Raw genomic sequence first — 22,845 nt, 5'->3', positions numbered from 1 at the left:
AATCCCAACTCTGCCACTAACTGACTCATTGTGTGACCCTGAGCAAGTCACGCTTGAGCTCCACCCTGCAGATGAGATGTTAAATCAATGTCCTATTTTAAGTGACTCCACATATAATGCACAGTTCACAGCCTACCTCTGTAAAGCACTTTGTGATGGTGATCCACTATGAAAGGTGCTATATAAAAAAAAAGATATTATAATTATATGCAATTGGTAAGAAAAATGAACTTTTCTGAACATAGTTCTTTGTCAGTACATGCACACTTAATGGAAGATCATGGTTTTCTAGTGCTGTGCAAAAACATTTGTGATTTGCCTTTGTGTTATTAACATACCACAAAGCACTTTATTTACTGTAGTATTATGGTAATAAGCATTATATTTTGCTGTACAAATGCAAATGTACTAAGGCTCCTGCATTCGCTATATATATATATATATATATATATATATATATATATATATATATATATATATATATATACACACACACACACAGACGTGCTCAAGTGTGTTGGTACCCCTCCACAAAAAACGAAGAATGCACAATTTTCTCTGAAATAACTTGAAACTGACAAAAGTAATTGGCATCCACCATTGTTTATTACATATTTAATAGAAATCAGACTTTGCTTTTGATTTTTATTCAACATAATATTGTAAATAATAAAACAAATGAAAATGGCATGGACAAAAATGATGGGACCGCTAACCTAATATTTTGTTGCACAACCTTTAGAGGCAATCACTGCAATCAAATGTTTTCTGTAGCTCTCAATGAGACTTCTGCACCTGTTAACAGGTAGTTTGGCCCACTCTTCCTGAGCAAATTGCTCCAGCTGTCTCAGGTTTGATGGGTACCTTCTCCAGACTGCAGGTTTCAGCTCTTTCCATAGATGTTCGATAGGATTCAGATCAGGACTCATAGAAAGCCACTTCAGAATAGTCCAGTTCCATGGACCTTAAACTTCTTAATAATATTTGCAACTGTTGTCACAGGAACATCAAGCTGCTTGGAGATAGTCTTGTAGCCTTTACCTTTACCATGTTTGTCTATTATTTTCTTTCTGATCTCCTCAGACAACTCTCTCCTTTGCTTTCTCTGGTCCATGTCCAGTGTGGTGCACACAATGATACCAAACAGCACAGTGACTACTTTTCTCCATTTAAATAGGCTGAATGACTGACTACAAGATTGGAGACATGTGTGATACTAATTAAAGAAACTAACTAGTTTGAAATATCACTATAATCCAATTATTTATTATCTTTTCTAAGGGGTACCAACAAATGTGTCCAGGCCATTTTAGAATATCTTTTTAGAATAAGCATCTCTTTTCACAGCTTCTTTGCTTCATTCTATGACATACCAAAGGCATGCAAGTATACATGATAAAATAGCTTTTAATTTCATCACTTTTCAGGAGGAATGAAGCATTATTTCAATGAGCTGTAAGGGTACCAACAAATTTGAGCACGTCGTTGTATATATATATATAAACAGACCCATCCTTTTGGTTGGTATTGCTCTGAAGCTCGTTGGCTTGTGATTGGTTCAGATCTGTAAGCCACAATACTAGTTGGCCCAGGGGGTCATTCTTTGGTGGTTGCTCTGTCGTGCTTTCTTGTGGAAGGCATTTGTGTCAGACTGGTTGAGATGGATCCAGAATTTGACTGCTCTTTTTTGTATTGGCAGCATTAGGGGGAAAAGGCCCAATTCGGCCCGGCACACGTTGTTTGGTGTGTTTCTCTGAATCTGAAGGATATTTTTACAGAATTCTAATTGAAAGGTTTCTAATTGTGATTATAATTTGTGAGTGGGCCCCATACTTCACTGCCATAAAGGAGGATTGGTTGAATTATGCTATTATACATTTTGAGCTAGATTTTTATTGGGGCGTTGATAGGCAAGTTGAAGCTCCCAGAAGCACTAATGAGCAGACCCAGGTAGGTGTAACTGGTGCTCTGTCCAGGGTGTTGTTGCCCAGGGTGAAGTGGTATCTGTTTCCCTGAGATCTGGATTTCTTCTGGAATACCATAATTCTGGTCTTGTCCAGGCTTACTGTCAGGGCCCATGTGTGACAGTATTGCTCTAGCAGCGATAGGCTCTGCTGCAGCCCCTGTTCGGTGGGTGATAGCAAGATCAGGTCATCTGCGTAGAGCAGGAATTTAATTTGTGTGTCGTGTAGAGTGAGGCCAGGGACTGCAGACTGCTCCAACACTGGAGCCAACTCGATGTAGATGTTGAACAGTGTTGGGCTCAGACTGGCCCTGTCTCACTCCACGACCTTGTGTGAAGAATTCTGTTCTTTTGTTACCGATTTTCACACCACACTTATTATCTGAGTACATCGATTTTATGATGTCATAGACTTTACCCCCGACACCACTTTGAAGAAGTTTATAAAATAGTCCTGTGTGCCAAATTGTGTCAAAAGCCTTTTTGAAGTCTACAAAGAAGGTAAATATTTTACCTTTATTAGTTTGGTGGATGTGTTTATTAATTACCTTCCCCAGATTACTGCTTACACAGATGCCTCTAATTATTTGTTTAGTTTTTTTAGTATTGTAGTTTGTTCTGAATTTTAAAAACATTCTTAAATTTTTTTATAAAGTTTGTCAAAATTTTTCCAGATACGGCAGTTCTTTTTTTGGACTGTCCATATTTTTTGAATAGTTCCCAAAAAGTGTTTTGATCAATTGATTCTTCAAATTGGGTTAGTTTTTTGGAAATGTGGTCCCGTTTTTTCTTTTTCAGGTGGTATTTGTACTGTTTCAGTGTTTGGCAATAGCTGAGGCGTGCTTCTTGGTGATTGGTTTCCCTGTGTTTCTGATTTGACAGCTGTCGCAGATGTTTTCAAACCGTTGTCAAACCATTTCTCATATACATTTTGATTCCTGCACAATAAACGTGGAACAAATGCATGAAAAACACAAGCCAAGTTAGTAGAAACAATTGTTTCTTCTAACTTAGCTTGTGTTTTTGATACAAGTTAGAAGAAACAATTGGGGCAACCTTGGCCCCCATCGGTTTTACAGTTGTGCCTATTTGTTTGTGCTGGGCAAGGTTGCCCCAGTGGTTTCTTGAAACTTGGGTTGTGTTTTTGATATCTCTACTTTAAATGGGTGGGCACTTTTGATAACTTGGCATTTTTTCACATTTCCAATGTGTTTTTGTTTCAGATATCATTTCTTTTTTAATTTATAACACACACACATTACGGGAATAGCAAAATTGTTCAACCTATATTGAGGCATGAAAGTATGACTATTTAGGGCTCAAATCCTGCTCTCTCTCTCTCTCTCTCTCTCTCTCTCTCATATATATATATATATATATATATATATATATATATATATATATATATATATATATATATATATATATATACACACACACTGATGCACAATGAAAACGCAACAGTCTAAGTTTTACATCAATAGGTCATTGGGCACATACATAATGTTATTTACATTTTAAATAGTGAGCAGATAGGTTTGTTGATTGTTTGAGTAGTATTGTTCCTTGGGATAACAAAATACTGAGCTCAAGTCATGTGATTTCATAAAAATGCCAGGTGCTCAGTGTTTGTTATTTGAGTTGAGTTAAAATTGCCAAAATTAGTTGATTAAGAATCTGTATAAATAGCCATTCGAAAAGACATGATTTTAATTAACGCAAGAATAACGAAAGATACGACCATGCCCCGCTTGAGTAATGAAGATTGCCTAGTTTCTATCTACATGATTGAAGGCGGTCTGTAAGTGACAGAAGTTGCCCAGAGAATGAGATGTTCTGCTTCAACAATCAGCAGACTAGTCCAGAGAAACCAGGAAACAGGCTCTGTGAGGGACAGGCCACGCCCTGGAAGGCAGAGGCCCAGGACCATTATGCTGACTGTTGCGTTGTTCCAGCCAACCGGTGGGGCAACCGCAACCAGCCAACCTTCAACAGCTGGCTGCACTTGCATAGGAAGAGTGGCAGAACATCCCACAGCAGTCTATCCAATGTTTTCATTTTGACAATGTGTTATGTTTTATACTGAAAACCTATCATGATTTTTTTATCTGTATTTTTGTTCACATTTTCTGTGATTTAGTTTGATACCTCTGTTTAAAATATTTGACTAAATCCATTAGACCCAAGTGTTGCGTTTCTTTTGTGCATCAGTATATAATATAACCCTGTGAGAGACAAGTTCAAGTGCTTCCCAGCCCCTAGTGTACATTTCCAAGATTACCATCTCTTTGACTGAATTATTTTAACAGTTTTCTGGGAACATTGCCCTCTTCATTCTTAAACCTCTCTCTCTCTCTCTCTCTCTCTCTATATATATAGAGAGAGAGAGAGAGAGAGAGAGAGAGAGAGAGAGAGAGAGAGAGAGAGAGAGAGAGAGAGAGAGAGAGAGAGAGAGAGAGAGAGAGAGAGAGAATGAATTAGAAAATATAGCTGGCACTACAGAGAAGTTTCAGTCCATTTAATCAGACACAAGGTGCTTCGCCCCAGAAAACGTTACATTTCTTAGATGTTGCCACCACCAAAGAAAAAAGAGATAGCAACTCCGGTAAATAAAAGTCTATATCCCAAAAGTGTGTGAATTATTCATACTTTATTCATTAAAACAAGGTAAAAACAGATACGCTGACGTGTTTCGACATATTGTCTTCATCAGAGTGTATTGAAAGCAGGACTCATTGATCTATTTAATGTACCCGGTACTCTACAATATCTGGTCGAAGGTTAGTGGTGGCAATCTCAGGTAGAAAAATAAGCCATTGACCAACATCTGCCAGCATTTTCCAGTCTCTAGCAGCTTCCAGTTGTCCTGGGCGAGGATTAGTTTTAACACCTTTTCTTGGTGGTTGCTCTCCTGGGCGGAGGAATGTTGTCTTTTGTGTGTAATGTTTTGATGGAACAGGTGGCAACTTATTGGTCATGTTACGCTTGTCTTCCAATGCTAAGGCCAAACATCGCAACACCTGGTCATGGCGCCAAGTAAACCGTCCTTGGCTAAGAGCCACCTTACATCCTGTCAAAATGTGCCTTAATGTTGCCTGTGATGAACACAAAGGACATGAGGGATCCTCTCCTACCCAGAGGTTTAGGTTCTGTGGTGATGGGAGAACATCATATGTTGACCTGATGAGGAAACTTATCCTGCTCTGTTCCATTGACCATAGGTCTTGCCAGCCAATCTTGCATTGTTCCACACTCTCCCATCTCATCCATTCTCCCTGCTTGACCTGGGAAATGGCCTTTATACACCTCATCCTCTCCTCCTGCTTTTGCACCTCGTTGACTACCAGCTTCCTCCGTTGAGCTGGGGCTGCCTTGTGCCATGTAGGAGGAGCTGAACTGAGACCAAGACCCCCTCTTCCATGCTGAACTTGCCCCATGATATCAACAATTTGAAGGGCAGCCTTTGCATCCTCCACAGCTTTCTTTGCCGCCCACTTTCTTCCAGTTTTCAACACAGGTGCTGCCTCCCTTACTCATTTGTCGCGTGACTCTACTAATGTCATTTCCAATCTAACCTTGGCGCACTTAAACTCCTTGGTTAGAGCAGAGACTGGTAGCTGCAGTATTCCTTTACCATAAAGACCCACTCTGCTGAGGCAGCGTGGAACTCCCAACCATTTCCTGATCTATGAATTGATTAAAGCTTCCAGCTGCTCTACTGTTGTCAAAGAAACCTCGTACACAGTCAGTGGCCACAGCAGCCTTGGCAGTAGACCAAACTGAAAGCACCAGAGTTTCAGTTTGCCCGGTAAAGCGCTGCTGTCTATGCTCTTCAACCCTTCCACTGCTTGTTGTCTAACGTCTCCCACACAAACTGTGTCCTTTAGATCCCCAATCGTACCATCTCCCAGACTCTTCACTGGCTTCTCAGACACTGTTGGTATTGCCTCACCATTAATGAAGAACGTTTTATCTACTACTTTACCTTTAATTATAGATATGCTCCTTGATTTGTTATTGTCATCGGTACAATGAAAAAATCAAATGCTGCCCAGAGAAGTTCATGTGGCACTGAACCATATGCATTAGCCAAATCCAGGAATGTCACATGGAGCTCCTTCCTCTCCTTTTTAGCTGATTGAATTTGTTGCCAGATCACATTGATGTGTTCTAAGCATCCTGGGAAACCTGGAATGCCCGCTTTTTGTATTGAAGTGTCAATGAAGCAGTTCTTTAATAGGTAAGTTGACAATCTCTGAGCAATAATGCTGAAGAAAATCTTCCCTTCTATGTTTAATAGGGAAATAGGACGAAACTGACTGATGTCTGTAGAATCTTTTTCTTTAGGTATAAAGACTCCACCTGCTCGGCACCATGCTCTTGGTACAACCTGTTTTTCCCATGCCACTTTCATCAATTTCCACAGGATTCGTAGAACTCCTGAAGCACTCTTGTACACTCTGTATGGAACTCCATTAGGCCCTGGAGATGATGAAGCCCTTGCTTTTTTCACAGCTTGCTCTACTTCTTTCCACTTAGGTGCACAGTGCTCCATTTGGTATTGATAGGTGGGATGTCTGAAGGAATTGACATAGGCTCCTGCCTTTTTGAATCTGTATGTGTTTCCTCCAAATATCTCTCCAGCTCAAACTTAGATGCTTTTAGAGTGCCATTCTTCTCACTGGTGAATAACTTCTTTACAAATTTGAATGGGTCTTTATAAAAGTTAGTTCTCACTCGCTCCTTCTTTTTGTAGCGTTTCTGTAGGCGTTCAGCTCTATGCAAAGTTACAAACTTATCTTTTATGACCCTTTGTAAGCGATTGAGTCCCTCCTTCTGACTTAGTTCTGCTCTTCTCCATTGCTTCCTCAGCTGTCTCCTTTCTCTAACTAAGCGTTCAATCTCCTGCTGCCGTCTAGACTTTCCAGGAATAGTTTGTACTTTCTCCTTCCTTTTTTCAACTCCAAACCTCTCGCTTCCATATGCATAGATGATGTCCCCAAATTTATCCAGCTTCTTTTCAACTGTTCCACTTAACCTTTCCAATGCAAAGCAGAGATCTGTGTTTACTGTGTCCCATGCAGTTTTCTCACAAGCTCTTGGCCATTTAACTCCAGGCTTGTGCCCGTTGAGGTTCTTTTCTCTCTTATGCTGGTTTGTCTGACCGGGTTCACAAGGATCATTAGGTTCATCACTAACTGTGTCCATGCAAGTCCTCCTCACGTCTATGACAGGGGTGCTGATATCCTACTGTGGGTTGCTTCCTGTCGCTGGATTTCATTCGACTGACTTGACTGACTTTAAAATAATAATAATAATTATATATATATATATATATATATATAACTTTTCCTAATTACCAGTGAAATCATTTGGTAAGCTCTTCCATTGCGTGGCGGTTACAGTTTGACAGTCAGCTAAACAGGAATGGCAGATGTGTCAGAAATCGTTCACTTTTATTTCAACCTTGGCCTTAGTCATCGAGAAATATTGCAATGTTTGAGTAATTTAAATAGAGTTATGCTTTGTATAAGATCTTTACCAAGGGTCTTAAAATCAAATAACTTGTACTGTTAGAAATGTATTTGTTTATTTATTTATTTATTTGACAAGGACAACGTATCATTTTTAACATTTATAACATGTCATAAGATGTATTGCACCCAGATTTAGCTATGAGCTAATTTTCATTATATATTAAAGTCAGATATACCTGAAGTAGCACTGTTCTTGTTGGCAGAAATTGGTTAACATGGGAAACTACATGGTTATAAATTGATGCGTCTCAAATGCATCCAACAGGGTTTTGTAGTAACCCATGACACAATTGCATCATTGCTTCAAATATTTGCCTTTCTCTGATTGCTGCACGGATTACACTCGCGGTTTTTTATTGGTCAAATTCTGGTGTAGGCCGGGTACCGGCCGGAATCGCAAAGAGACTTGCATTTTCATTGGTCAAAATAATTAATTTTTTTGGTTGACAACATTCTTGTTTTGAGGAAGAAAAAGAAAATCTTTTTTTGTGACAGCACTTTTTGTATAACGAAAAAATATAGGTCTCGTCTTGCTTTCAGCATTTTCAAACCACGTTGCCTGCTTCAATGCATTGATGATCCTTATACAGCCAATTTAACAGAAGTATCAGAAGCATGTTGGGCTTCTCTAAAGCTGATGTGCAAATGGGACTGATTGACCTGCTACATGACTCATCATTAAAGGCAATGAGAAATGACATTACAAGCCTTGCATTTTGGTCTCTGATTCCTGACCAGAAATATCCAACAATAGAGGATGCTGCTTTGAAGGATGCTAGCATTTTAGAACCGCAGTAACTCATGACATACAATTGTGCAGGATTTGCTTCTTCAACAAGGAGAACAAGATTTTTTCCACTGACTGCTTTTCATGTGATGTTAGTGTCAAGATCTGTTTAGAAACATAACAATAATGACATTTGATGGAACAGGAGCAAGGGCTGCGAGGAGTAAGCCCTGGGACTTGAAATAGGAATTATGTGCTTATGCCTAGGAAGATGACATGCTTTCCCCTTGGCTCGCAGAAAGCCGCCCTCACGGAGATGAGACCAAACCAATCGTCTTCCAAGGCTTGGAAGCAAGTGTTATTTCCGACCAGGGGAAAAATGAAGAGAAGGAGATACATTTGAGACTAACAAGGAAAACCTACACTTCGGAAGATCGTCACGGCGAGACCTCTGAGACAAAGCCACATGGGGCAACAGGAATTCTGAAAGAGAATGAAATGAACATGCAAAGGGGCCAAAGATCAACACTGGCATAGGTTTTCCCCTGGCTCAGGGAGATACCACTCTCTCAGAAGTGAGACTGAACCGATCGTCCTCCAAGGCTGGGGAGCATGTATGCTGCCCCCAGGGAACCTGGAATGATAAAGAGATTGTTAAGATAGATTTGGCCGGGGGTTCCCACTGGCTCTCCGAGAACCTTCCATTAGGAGGTCGAGGCCAGCTCGGCCCAATGATCCCTCATTGCCTTAAAAAAGTAAATGTGGATTGTTAAGCACCCAGTCTCCATGTGATAATTCCCAGGTATTTTTTTGAATTATGTGTAATTGGCAGCAATTGTCAAATGCACTGCAACAGTTTTTGTGCAGTGAGCATTGAGAAGATTACACTGAAGCTGGGCTATAACCGAGCACTGTTAAACATGCTCATAGTAACATAAATGCTCTGCAGCAAAGACTCTCTCTAGGGGAGCTGCTGGTCCAGTGGTTAAAGAAAAGGGCTTGTAATCAGGAGGTCCCCGGTTCAAATCCCACTTCAGCCACTAACTCATTGTGTGACCCTGAGCAAGTCACTTAACCTCCTTGTGCTCCGTCTTTCGGGTGAGACGTAATTGTAAGTGACTCTGCAGCTGATGCATAGTTCACACACCCTAGTCTCTGTAAGTCGCCTTGGATAAAGGTGTCTGCTAAATAAATAAATAATAATAGTAATATTAAGGCCTTTCAAGGCAGTATGCATTGTTGTTTATTGTTATGACAAAAATTTGCTAAACTCCATCTCTGCTTCTCCATGATTCTTACATGCCTGCTGACCAACTTCTCCTGTTATCACGTGTCTGGTTCATTATCTTTTTTAATCTGTATCTCATAAGCTTCTTTGAAAGGGCCCAGTCTGCAGTTAGATTTACATTTAATTCACAGAATTTCTATATAGTGTATAATAAAAAGAAAAGATAAAGACAGGAGTCCTTTCCAAATATGCCAAAGTGAATATTTACACTGATCTCAAACTTTATAATAAGTACAGTATAATAATTTCAAAGGTCATTGTTTCGTGTGAGATAAAGTATACAGTTCAGTTACAATGTCATATATATATCATTAAATTACTTCAATATACATTTGTCAGTATTGTAATCAGCACTCCAGATGAGGTTTTAAGGGCATTAAGTAATTTACTCTCCATTATGGGTGATTAAAATGCAACATTATATAAAACCAAAACCAAGAATTATTCTTACTTGTATTATTAACCACAAACAACATGACTGTGAAGCAAATACAAACAGAAACAAGATTTTTTTTTTTTAATTCTGCAGATAGAATATACTGAACAAATAGCCTGCATGCTCATACTGTGTATTTCTAATATTTTTAAAAACGGTACCGATACAGCACTAATGCAAATAAAGAAAATATATTATTGTATTGCTATAGCAATATAATAAAGCATCCCAACTCTCTCCAAACACAAAATATTGAATTTATTATATAGCTTTACTTTAAAAAATAGTTTGACAGATAGGTAAATTGGTAGGTTGGGTTGAGGGGGACTAAAGTCAGGACCCGGTGTCATGCGGGTCGGGTACGTGATTTCACACTCCTTTTGATAAAGCAGGGTTGACCTGGGTGACAGACGCAAGTAAACAATATGAGTATCAATGCCCCAGAAGCAGCTTGTTACAGATGCTTCCATCCAAGCTTCTCTGGATTGAACCGTCGTCCCAAATGTTGATTAGAGCAAATGTTTCTTCATCCCTGCTGCAATCTGGCTCATGGTGTGTCTCAAGCAACAAAAATTCGGCTAAACAGAATAAACAAAATGTTCCTTGCAGAAGTAAAACCTTCACGCAGGCGTGGCTGTTTGTTATTGCATCGGCTCACGAACGGCCGTCAAGCATTTTTTCTCACTCAACCCGGGTCAAAGCGTATAGACCTACATCCTGAGGTGGGTCACTGGGACCAGGGTACGACCCAGGTACGTAGTTTCACATTACCTGGGATTGTGACCTGGGTAGCCAGGACCCGGGTCTGGACCGCCAGTGTGAAAGGTGCTTAAGTCGGCTCTGAATAATCCAGTCATTCATTCACCAGTCACAAACACGCATTGCTAGTGAGGATTCAACCATAGTTTTTTTAAAACATTTTTAAAATGAAAACCCAAACTTATTGATGTGTTTCTGACAGTTCCCAGGTCCATTCTCTAGCAACCACATGCAGTAAATTCATAATTGACTATTGAGATGCTGGGAACCAATGAAGTGCATGAAGATTGATAACATGCAAACCCAAGATGCACAGCAAAACTGCATTACATTTAAATATCATGCTCAATTTATATTTTTTCAATATGTAAAACACTCAAGGGTACATGTATTAAGATAGGCCAGTCACAGCGCAAACATACCGCAATTTGAATTTCTGTTGCAACAATTCACAAAGTATACATTTTGTCATATGTACTAAGAGAAAATATGTTAATAAAGAGAGCCGCAATATACTAATTTAAATATTTGTTGCGTCATCTTAGCAAGATCTCTAGAATTGTGAGTCGTACAACATTTTTTCGAATAAATAATGAAAGGGAGTTTAATCACCCCACCTTCACCCCCAAATAAAAAATGTGTTTCTATAAAAAAGCTTTTCATACAGTAGCCCCCAGCTAAACCGGATATGTTTGACTGACATTAAGGTGTCGGGTTTAAAAAAATACAATAAAATCGCACAAACATACATTTATAGTGCTCAAATTTATATTAAATGTATAAATCATTGCGCTGAAATCTCACTAATGTGTTTTGGGTAGGCTGCACATTACATTATGAAAAATATATAAATCTGTACAGTAGACCTATTATTATTATTATTTATTTCTTAGCAGACGCCCTTATCCAGGGCGACTTACAATTGTTACAAGATATCACATTATTTTTACATACAATTACCCATTTATACAGTTGGGTTTTTACTGGAGCAATCTAGGTAAAGTATCTTGCTCAAGGGTACAGCAGCAGTGTCCCCCCACCTGGGATTGAACCCACGACCCTCCGGTCCAGAGTCCAGAGCCCTAACCACCATATCTATACAGTATACAGTACAGTAGTAAAATCAAATGAATACCTAGCGCACTTTCTTTTTACTTTAGGCTGTGGGCTACCGGTAACACTAAATAAATCATGCTGCTGCATTGTACACATTGGCGAATAAAATATTTTAACACTGGGGCAGCAGTGTGGAGTAGTGGTTATGGCTATGGACTCTTGACCGGAGGGTTGTGGGTTCAATCCCCGGTGGGGACACTGCTGCTGTACCCTTGAGCAAGGTATTTTACCTAGATTGCTCCAGTAAAAACCCAACTGTATAAATGGGTCATTGTATGTAAAAATAATGTGATATCTTGTAACAATTGTAAGTTGCCCTGGATAAGGGCATCAGCTAAGAAATAAATAATAATAATAAAACTAAATGATTTTAGCGTTCTTTTAATTATTATTATTAACTTGGCCTACTCAGTCATAATAGATCATGGTGCTGCTTTGACAAGTTATGATACTTACAGGAGGACAGTCAATTCTCGTTAATACGAATTTCAAGGGACCAGCAACACATTTTGCATTATACCACTAATTGAGTAGCTTATAAGCCAACTGTATATTGGCAGTTTTTTTTTTTTTCGTTAGTTGGTGGTGCAGTGCTAAATTGAGTACAATTACAAACCACCTGTACATTAATAGAATATGTGTGTTTCCTATTCCTATACAGATGCTCAGAATGAGCTGGAGGGGTTTGCAGCACATGTGCAGTCTATTGCCCCCAAGACATTGGGGGAACCAGGAATGTCATAGAAATTTGTTTTCAAGGCTTGTAAGTACACCCTGCTTTTAGGGAAAAATAGGTATTTGGGTATTTGCCTCGCACAAGAAAAAGCAGACTGTGAAATGCCAGCAACAATTGCAACTGTTTAAAACACACTTTCAAATGTTCTGAACAAATTGATGCAATTGTAAGTGCAATTATCTGCAGCTTTAGTACATCTCATTATAATATTTGAGAACGCTCATTTGCACTATATCTCTGCCCCTTTTTTCGAATTTATGCAGGAACTCCCATAATTACATATTAATCCAAATAAAAACTGCTGCCGCAAAGCATTCCCTAAAAAGTCGCTAACAGTATTGTGCATGTTTAGTGCATTTCACCCAAGACTTCTGCCTCGTTTGCAACTATTGCAACAGCCGATAACACTTTAGTACATCTACCCCTCAGTACACAGCTTATCTGGAGCGCTGATTGTAAAAATACTTTGGCAAATGGCAATGTATCATAAAAGACCACTAATGTGTCTTAGAGTAGACAGTCCCTATCCAGCCTCAGGACAAATTAGGAAATCTGAAGGTAGAAATGTAAAATGTAAAATCTAGCTTTAAAACCACCATAGTATAAAAGACCATTTCACAACTGAGGCCTATTGTAAAGTCATCTTCTATACCACACCAGTATTCAGTATTAAGGAAATAAGCAATAGGAAATCAAGGGTTGTACTGCAATGTATTGCTACATTAAAGAATATATTTTGTTTTCAACTGGCATATTCAACAGAACTTGAAATCTAGAAAGTTTGGGCCAGTCCATTTAAATATACTAGCATAGAGTGAGCTGTTTTGTTACCAGTATTTTTAAATCCATAGATTAAAACTAGTATGAACAAAAATAGTTTGTGCTGATGCCCAAAAAAGGTCTGTAGTTGAGTGGTCAATAGTGCCCTTTGATACAATAATTAAAATGATGGATCAGGTAAAGCCTAGCCAATTGTTCTCAGTTTAATAAATGGGAGTTTAAAAAAAAGATATTGACAGCAGTTTTTACCTTATAGTGGAACATTGTTCCCCTTGGGTTAAAAACCTACGGCAGCTCGTTGAGGCCATAGAAAGAAAAAAAAAAGTTTGTTATGTCGAGATCACTAGAGATCAGGATCTCAATATTACCGTTCCGCTATCTTGTGATCATTTATCCAAGGATCTTGAGACAATTTAAGTCATTACTTCCGTTTTCCTGAGATAATTTCTCAGGATTTTGACCAGGCCTTCCAAATATATGTCTAAGGGTGGTGTACACTGATGTGGAATCCGTGAATTACTAACAGACACGACTTCCAATTTCTCAAGATCGTGGGATAAATTATGTTGTAATCTCGACATAATGAAGATTTTTTTTTTTCGATGGGTGAGCCACACTAAAAAAGAGCAATCAAGCACCCAGCCTGCAGCTTCAGCATTACTGACCACTGTGTGTCACTTTTCAACACTATGAGCAATAGAATTCCACCATAGGCCTCAAATTCAGTCAGTATCTGTTACTGTATGTTATAATCATTCTGTATTTAAAACAGAGCTTCACTTACACTAAGTGATTGTAGCTAGCAAAATTATTCCATACATTTTACAAACCACGCATGCACCTCTATTCACAAATTATGTTATAGTTTTGAAAATAATCTGTTTTATCAAACAGGTATTTTCATTTTACAGCTTGATATCTGATACTTCACTAGGATACATAAATCTCTGTTTGCAAGCCTTGCTTTCAGATTAATTTGCTCTGTCAACCTTCAGGGCCTTTTTTCCTGTCTGTAACCAGCTAGCTGCCTCCCCAGCTGACTGATATGCTTTGCAGCCAGTAAGATTCTTTGACCCCACTGCTGAGGTGAAATCATCCAGGAAGTGTAAGTGCAACAGATTTGCATGAGAGTGCAAGCAAACTGAGAACTTTCTTTTACCTAGTGTAGTAGTATAAAAATACATGTTTATTCTATCATATTTTCTTTTGAAACAGCACATTTGAGAACTTGGAAGAAAATGAACGTGCGCAGTTTTCTGAGCTACAACCACTTTAATGTGCAGGTATTGTACTAGGTTTGTTGCACTCTTTCATGGAGAGAAAACTTACAGTACCTATGCAAAAACTGCAACTGTAGGTGAACTTGTCCACTGCAATATTGTAATATATTTATTTAACCTTGACAAAGTAATTTGTCTTGAGCTTTAAACAGCCACATCACCATTGAGATTATCAGGTAGATAACGCACCGACATTATTACAAGCCATGGTTTATAAGATGAGTCTGCTGGACAGGCTGTGCACTCATTGCAGAAACTCACTCCAGTTAGAAACATGGCATTCAACGGCACCTGGAAAGTTGACAAAAATGACAACTATGACAAGTTTATGGAACAGATGGGTAAGCCCAGCTTTTTATTTTCTAATGTAAAATATAAATTAATATAAATTAATATAAAGTGTAAGTATAAAGTGCTAAATATGGCCTGCAAACTACACTTATGAATACTTTAAACAGTCAGCCTTAACAATTTTACGCATGTGTGGAAAATCTCGCTGTTAGTCTCACAGATAGTTTGTCAATATCTATTAATAAATGCTTGCTAAGCTTGGAATTTTGAAACTCACACAATAACAGGAGCTACTAATGCAATTTAGTGCAAATATCTTCATATAAATGTTTTACTTTTCAAAATACATTATTTATATCTCGGCATTTGAGTCTTGAAATAGGTGAATGATTCGTTGACAGGTATCAATTTGGTGAAGAGGAAGCTGGCAGCCCATGACAACTTGAAAGTCACCATTACACAAAATGGAGACAAGTTCACTGTCAATGAGTCCAGTGCCTTTCGCACTATAGAAATCATATTCACCCTTGGAGTTCACTTTGAATACAGCCTAGCTGATGGAACAGAGATCGGGGTAAGAATTTTTTTTTTTCATTGATTAACATATACTGTACATATCTTCTTAGATAGCCAGTTTCATAGAAAATAATTAATACACATTCATTACCAGCTTACAGGACTACAGTTATGGCTGAACTATGAGTGTTGATTGTAACAGTGAAAAGAAACCGGATAATAAAATGAAGAGTGAATTTGAAAGTGTTTAGTATTTTATAGCATTTAAAGCAATTGATTTTCAGTAGTTTTAGTAAGACATATTTATCTTCAGTGAATTACTCATTAAAAAAACACACATTTACAGTTAAGTATTCTTTATGTACACATTTGATGTACAGATTTGAATCATTCTTCATAGGTTGCCTTTTCTGCTGGATCAGTTTGAGGAATTGTGCCTACACTACAGACCCATAGCTCCATTACTTAAATATTGAAGCACGCTTGGGGTAGTTAATTGTATGAAGTAATAACTCACTATTTCCATACATGACAACACAGTGCCTCCCAGTGCCACTCAGAGATTATTTGCATCTAGACGACCCTCCAGCTATGCTCTGGTGAACTGCAGCACCCTTGACTATAATCACAAAATGACAAAAGGCACACTTTACAATTTGTATTTAATGTTTTAATATTTTGTCCCATTACCTGCCAGCAAAGCAGTCTGGATCACCTAATTAACTCTAGAACACATGTCACCTAATAGTAGTTATCTGAATTGCAACAACTTGAGCACCAGGCAAATTTCTGCTACAAATGCATGAACCCGTTTTCATTTGGCCCATGAAAGTGTTGCTTGTTTTCTGTTGTTATTGTTGTTACCGTGTGCAACATTAAAAAGCATTCTCATACCTACCGGATTTTTGTCTCAGGGCACTTGGACCGTGGAGGGAGATAAGTTAGTTGGCAAATTCACCAGAAAAGACAACGGCAAGGAACTCCTCACTGTCCGAGAAATCATTGATAATGAGCTTGTCCAGGTAAAGTCCATTTTAATTCTTCATTTAATTTTGAAAATGAAAGCCTTCTGCGCAAGTGCTGTACAAGTTGTCATTTCACGTTTTAAATGTCTTGCTGGTAAGTGGCTTAGATGGTAGGCCCCTATGAGTTACAGCCAAACATATTAAGTACTACTGATGGCTTTAATGCTATTTAAAAAAAAAAAAAAATACTTGAATGGGCCCCGGTCAACCTACACTTTCATAAAAAATATATATATATATATAAAAACAATATAAATATCGCTAACAAAAACCAGTGCTTTGACATGTCTGTATCTAATTAGTGGGAAAATCTACCTTGAGTTTAACATTTATTTTACTTTTTTCTGTATCGTTTACAGAGCTACCATTATGAAGGAGTCGATGCCAAAAGAGTTTTCAAAAGGGCTTAGAGATCTGTCTTTTCAACAGAGAATAATAAAGACAGAAACCAGCTTACTTATTCCAAAGCGCACCAATGAAATATCTTAAAGTACTCTATATGAATATGCTGTTTTTTATTTTTCTCTATTTGGTAACAATTGCAATGTAATGCCTAAACTGTTTGCACTAATGTTTTTCTGCAATTTCAAATAAATACAAGGTATTCTGTTTGTTCATTTGCATTGTCTATATTGTACTCTCAATTAAATTAAGTTAATCACAATTGCAACCTTGGAATTATTATTATTATCATTATTATTATTATTATTATTTTCTTTGCAGACACCCTTATCCAGGCAACTTACAATTGTTACAAGATATCACATTATTTTTTAACACATTAATTTTACATACAGTTACCCATTTATACAGTTGGTGTTTTTACTGTAGCAATCTAGGTAAAGTACCTTGCTCAAGGGTACAGCAGCAGTGTCCCCCACCTGGGAATGAACCCACAACCCTCCGGTCAAGAGTCCAAAGCCCTAACCACTACTCTACAAAATACAGTAGACTTGTACAGGACTAAAATACATTATATTTCAAAGAGTAAAATACAGTTTTGACCTGGTCCTCATCTAGTACTTTCTTTCACTTTAGTTAAACTATTTGCATAACAGGGGACATGATAGAACATGTTGGTAATAAAAGGTGTGAGGACAATCATTTACTCCTTACTTATTTGAGAGTTCCTTATTGACCACTTATTTGAGAGTTCCTTATTGACCACTTATTTGGATCCGTATTCTATAAATGTTAGTTTTTATTCTCAATCTGCAATTGTTAAATATCAATTCGGTCACTGGTAACCAATGTAAGGACTTGAGCACTGGAGTAATCTGTTAAGAAAGACAAGTATGAGAAAGTAGTCTGGCAGCTGTGTCCTGGACAAGCTGAAGCCTGAGTTTAGTGGCAGGTGTACTGTGTGTATACCAACAGACACAGAATTACAATAACCAAGAGGAGAGGTTATGAATGCATTTATCAGACTCTGTATCGCTCCTATCCAATTTGGTAACATTTCTGAAATGATAGAATGCTGTAGTGATAGCAGAATTAAGATGGGAATCTAAGGGAAAGCTCAGGGTCCAAGATATAACCCAAGTTGTTCACCCTAGTAGAAGGTAGAATGGAATTTTCATCAAAAGTAATAATGATGGAATTACAGACACAAGCTTATTCAACTCATTCTTGATAACTTTACTGCTCTTTAGCTGTTCAGCTGGTTCTTCGTTTGCACTCTATCCCATTAAGTGCAGGGTTGCCAGATTTCTGATAGGAAAATAGCAACCTCGTTCTTCAAACCCAAAAGAAGCGAAACCCTAGACACGCCTCATTTCTGATCACACTTGCCCATCTTTCAGAACCAGAAAGCGGAGGGGGGTGTTATTACTTTCCGTTCTGCTTTTAGGCCAATTTTTCGTTGATATATGTGTTTCAAATATGCGCAATATCTAGCCTCAAATTACTTTTTGAAATATGACTAAAATTAAATGGTAGACACATTTAAAATCATCTAAACGTATAAATCATTTGCCTTTTTCCATACACTACATGCGTAACAGTAATACAAGTACAGTATCAGTAGTAAGCCATAGTCTTCAGTATTATATTGCACCACAGTAACTGAATTGTGAATAGCAGTATAACTTTGATGCACAATCCAAACACTGTTAGCGTAGTATTAAATGCTTAACGCAAGTTTCAGTAAACCAAAACGTAAGCAAGAATTATACTGTAGCACTGAATGAAATTGCTATCGGAAAAAGAAGGCACTCTTGACAACAGATCACGGTTCAATAGCAGACAGGCAGATTATTTGCAGCAACAGGTTCACAGCAAGTAGCACAGCTCACAGCACATGATTCTCCTCTCTCTGAATCCACACTCACACACACACCTCATGCACCCTCTTGCATCCCCCCTCAGACCCAGAAAAACACAGTTACAAGTATTTGAGGCTCAGCCAATCAGCCGCCACTGACCTTAACACTAGAAGCCCTGCAGCAGTCTTTCTGATTTTATATATATATATATATATATATATATATATATATATATATATATATATATATATATATATATATATATACACACACAGTACTGTGCAAAAGTTTTAGGCAGGTGTGAAAAAATGCTGTAAAGTAAGAATGCTTTCAAAAATAGACATGTTAATAGTTTATATTTATCAATTAACTAAATGCAAAGTGAGTGAACAGAAGAAAAATCTAAATCAAATCCATATTTGGTGTGACCACCCTTTGCCTTCAAAACAGCATCAATTCTTCTAGGTACACTTGCACACAGTTTTTGAAGGAACTCGGCAGGAAGGTTGGCCCAAACATCGTGGAGAACTAACCACAGTTCTTCTGTGGATTTAGGCAGCCTCAGTTGCTTCTCTCTCTTCATGTAATCCCAGACAGACTCGATGATGTTGAGATCAGGGCTCTGTGGGGGCCATACCATTACTTCCAGGACTCTTTTGTTCTTCTTTACGCTGAAGATAGTTCTTAATGACTTTCGCTGTATGTTTGGGGTCGTTGTCATGCTGCAGAATAAATTTGGGGCCAATCAGATGCCTCCCTGATGGTATTGCATGATGGATAAGTATCTGCCTGTTCTTCTCAGCATTGAGGAGACCATTAATTCTGACCAAATCCCCAACTCCATTTGCAGAAATGCAGCCCCAAAACTTGCAAGGAACCTCCACCATGCTTCACTGTTGCCTGCAGACACTCATTCGTGTACCGCTCTCCAGCCCTTCGGCGAACAAACTGCCTTCTGCTACAGCCAAATATTTCAAATTTTGACTCATCAGTCCAGAGCACCTGCTGCCATTTTTCTGCACCCCAGTTCCTGTGTTTTCATGAATAGTTGAGTCGCTTGGCCTTGTTTCCACGTCAGAGGTATGGCTTTTTGGCTGCAAGTCTTCCATGAAGGCCACATCTGACCAGACTTCTCCGGACAGTAGATGGGTGTACCAGGGTCCCACTGTTTTCTGCCAATTCTGAGCTGATGGCACTGCTGGACATCTTCCGATTGCGAAGGGAAGTAAGCATGATGTGTCTTTCATCTGCTGCAGTAAGTTTCCTTGGCCGACCACTGCGTCTACGGTCCTCAACGTTGCCTGTTTCTTTGTGCTTCGTCAAAAGAGCTTGGACAGCACATCTGGAAACCCCTGTCTGCCTTGAAATTTCTGCCTGGGAGAGACCTTGCTGATGCAGTATAACTACCTTGTGTCTTGTTGCTGTGCTCAGTCTTGCCATGGTGTATGACTTTTGACAGTAAACTGTCTTCAGCAACCTCACCTTGTTAGCTGAGTTTGGCTGTTCCTCACCCAGTTTTATTCCTCCTACACAGCTGTTTCTGTTTCAGTTAATGATAGTGTTTCAACCTGCATATTGAATTGATGATCATTAGCACCTGTTTGGTATAATTGTTTAATCATACACCTGACTATATGCCTACAAAATCCCTGACTTTGTGCAAGTGTACCTAGAAGAATTGATGCTGTTTTGAAGGCAAAGGGTGGTCACACCAAATATGGATTTGATTTAGATTTTTCTTCTGTTCACTCACTTTGCATTTAGTTAATTGATAAATATAATTTATTAACATGTCTATTTTTGAAAGCATTCTTACTTTACAGCATTTTTTCACACCTGCCTAAAACTTTTGCACAGTACTGTATATAGACACATACATACACACACACACATATGAACATTTATTTTACAAATCAAAACAAGAAAATGTAAGTAAATAAACATCTGAACAGACATCGGTTTACAACATACATATTTATAAAACTGAAACAATAGCAATACATTTTTAACTTTTCAACAGCAAATCGGTTTATTATCAGATGTGCAAAAGCAACTGAACAACGCAGATAAATAAACTTAGAAGAAAACGTTTTACAGAAGCGCACAGCACAAGAGGTTATTTTTCTTTTTTTCTTTATTTTCTACAAAATGGTATTTCTTTACTTTCAGTCTAAGGCTGTTCACAATCAACACAAACATAATGCGCTTCTCCACGCCGCCTTTCTGCACAGGGCACAGCTGTTCGAAGTATATTAAATATTACAGCATTAATACATGGTGAGAGACATGGTACGATACTGGAAGTCTGTCTGGTTATGAGTTAAGTGGTTCCACTACTAGGAAAATGACTGGAGTTGTGAAACCCAAATCTCTGAATGCAAATTCACCTTTTCCATTCCAAACAGACATGATGGTAGCAAACCGCTGATCGATCCCGTATTAACTAACACATAGGATGGTCGACATCTCATCTCTGCCCTCGTTTCCAGAAAATGGAGCGCAAAGGGTGCTGAGCTTCCTCAGCCGATTACATATGTTCGTTCAGTTCCAGCTCCCCTTCTGCCTCTACTTTCGGTATCCAAGTTCCGTCAGCTGGTCCCATCTGCTTCCCCAACCCCCCTCCAGACTCCTGAGCTTCACCAGCTGCTATTTGACTGAATCCTACTCTCAGTAACCTCCTTCAATCTGCTCAGCACTTCATGTCTGCAGCCCTCGCCCCTTCTTCGAGAGCTTCATATTCTACAGCTTGGTCAGTGTTTTCAACCTTCTGTGCCCAGAATCGGATTCATCCTATTCCTTCAATCAAAACCGCATCCTGGCTTTCATTGTCCATGCTAGGGATTCTCTCCATCCCCCCCCCCATTCTCTCCATGCCAGCAGTTCGCCAGACCCTCCGTGGGATTCTTAAGAGCTTTCCCTCTGCCTCACCTTCCCGCCTGTCTATTTCAATGGACATTCTCCATTTGCTCATTCTACTCTTCGGAAAGGCCACTTCTCCCCCTACAAAGATCTACCTATGGAGATCATCTGCATCTCAGCCTTCTTCGGTCTCCTCAGAAGCTCTGAATTCACAGTTTCTTCTGCTTCTAGTTTCCCCGTGGTGGGTATTCGTTTCTGTGACCTTTCTTCTATTTCAGATGCTTACTTCATCAGTCAGCTGTGTACCTCCAAGACTGACAATTTCAGCGTGGACAGTTAATTCAGCTGTCAAGTAGAGTCCCCTATCTGCCACTTCTTTTCAACGTCAAGGTATCTCCCCAGCAAGAAACCCTGCCCCCCACCCCCGGACCCTCTGTTCTTTGATTTCTCTCGCTCCTATCATCACTCGTCACTGATTCTCAACCCACCTCTCCAACCTCACCTCCAGAGCAGGCCTCCCTCCTCGTCTCTACCTCCCCCCCCCCATTATTCTGTATAGGCACAGCCCCCTCTGCCGCGAGGGCTAACATCAATCACAGCCAGATCATGAATGTGGGGAGCTGGTCCTCTTCTGCGGTGGATTCTTACATTCATTCATCCTTCTCTCTTATAGTTGCTGCTCATTTTAAAATTGCTAGTATGCCTGGAGTGGGGGCTTCCTGTCCGCCGGGGCCACCAGAGGTTTTCCCCTAATCAACCTCAAGGGGTTTTTTACTTTCCACTGAGCGGCAGGTATACACCTTGTCACATCCTACTAACTAAATCACTAACCATCCCTCTGAGAAGCCATAGGAGGAGATGAGGGGACCCAGGGAGCGGGTGTAGAGAGAAAACAGGGGTCCCACGACTGAGACTTGGGGGACCTGTAGAAAGAGAGCAAGAGGCAGAAAGTGAGCCACATCAGGACACCCGGTATGTACGATTGGAGTAGGAGGAGAACCAGGCAAGAGCAGTGCCGGAGAGTCCCAGGTCAGCGAGGGAGGACAGACGAATAGAGTGGTCAACTGTGTCAAAGGCAGCAGAGGTCAAGGAAAATTAGGACAGAGAGTAGAGAGTTGGTGACGGAGAGAAGAGCAGTTTCAGTGGAGTATGCCGGGTGAAAACCTGATTGGAGGGGGTCGAGAAGAGAATGTTTTGACAAGAAAGAGAGAGCTGGTGATGTACCACTTGCTCTAGGGTTTTAGAGAGGAAAGGGAGACAGGATGGTA

General features: G+C 39.3%; 1 protein-coding gene and 1 long non-coding RNA gene across 2 annotated transcripts in view; both read left to right on the top strand.

Moving 5' to 3' along the window:
- The window catches only part of LOC131701940 (uncharacterized), an 84,162-nt gene that overhangs the window by 38,884 nt on the left and 22,433 nt on the right, over positions 1-22,845 (top strand). The gene's annotated exons all lie outside the window — the stretch shown is intronic.
- On the top strand, positions 14,847-17,118 carry LOC117409347 (fatty acid-binding protein, intestinal). Its single transcript, XM_034015262.3, has 4 exons — positions 14,847-14,963; positions 15,315-15,487; positions 16,344-16,451; positions 16,814-17,118. Exons 1-4 carry the CDS (start codon positions 14,897-14,899, stop codon positions 16,862-16,864), a joined length of 399 nt encoding a protein of 132 aa, XP_033871153.2. The 5' UTR covers positions 14,847-14,896; the 3' UTR covers positions 16,865-17,118.

The sequence above is a fragment of the Acipenser ruthenus genome, chromosome 2 (genome assembly GCF_902713425.1).
Source record: "Acipenser ruthenus chromosome 2, fAciRut3.2 maternal haplotype, whole genome shotgun sequence".
In the NCBI taxonomy this organism is placed as follows: Eukaryota; Metazoa; Chordata; class Actinopteri; order Acipenseriformes; family Acipenseridae; genus Acipenser; species Acipenser ruthenus.
Note: the sequence above shows the minus strand (reverse complement) of the source record. Positions and strands in the feature narration are given on the sequence as shown.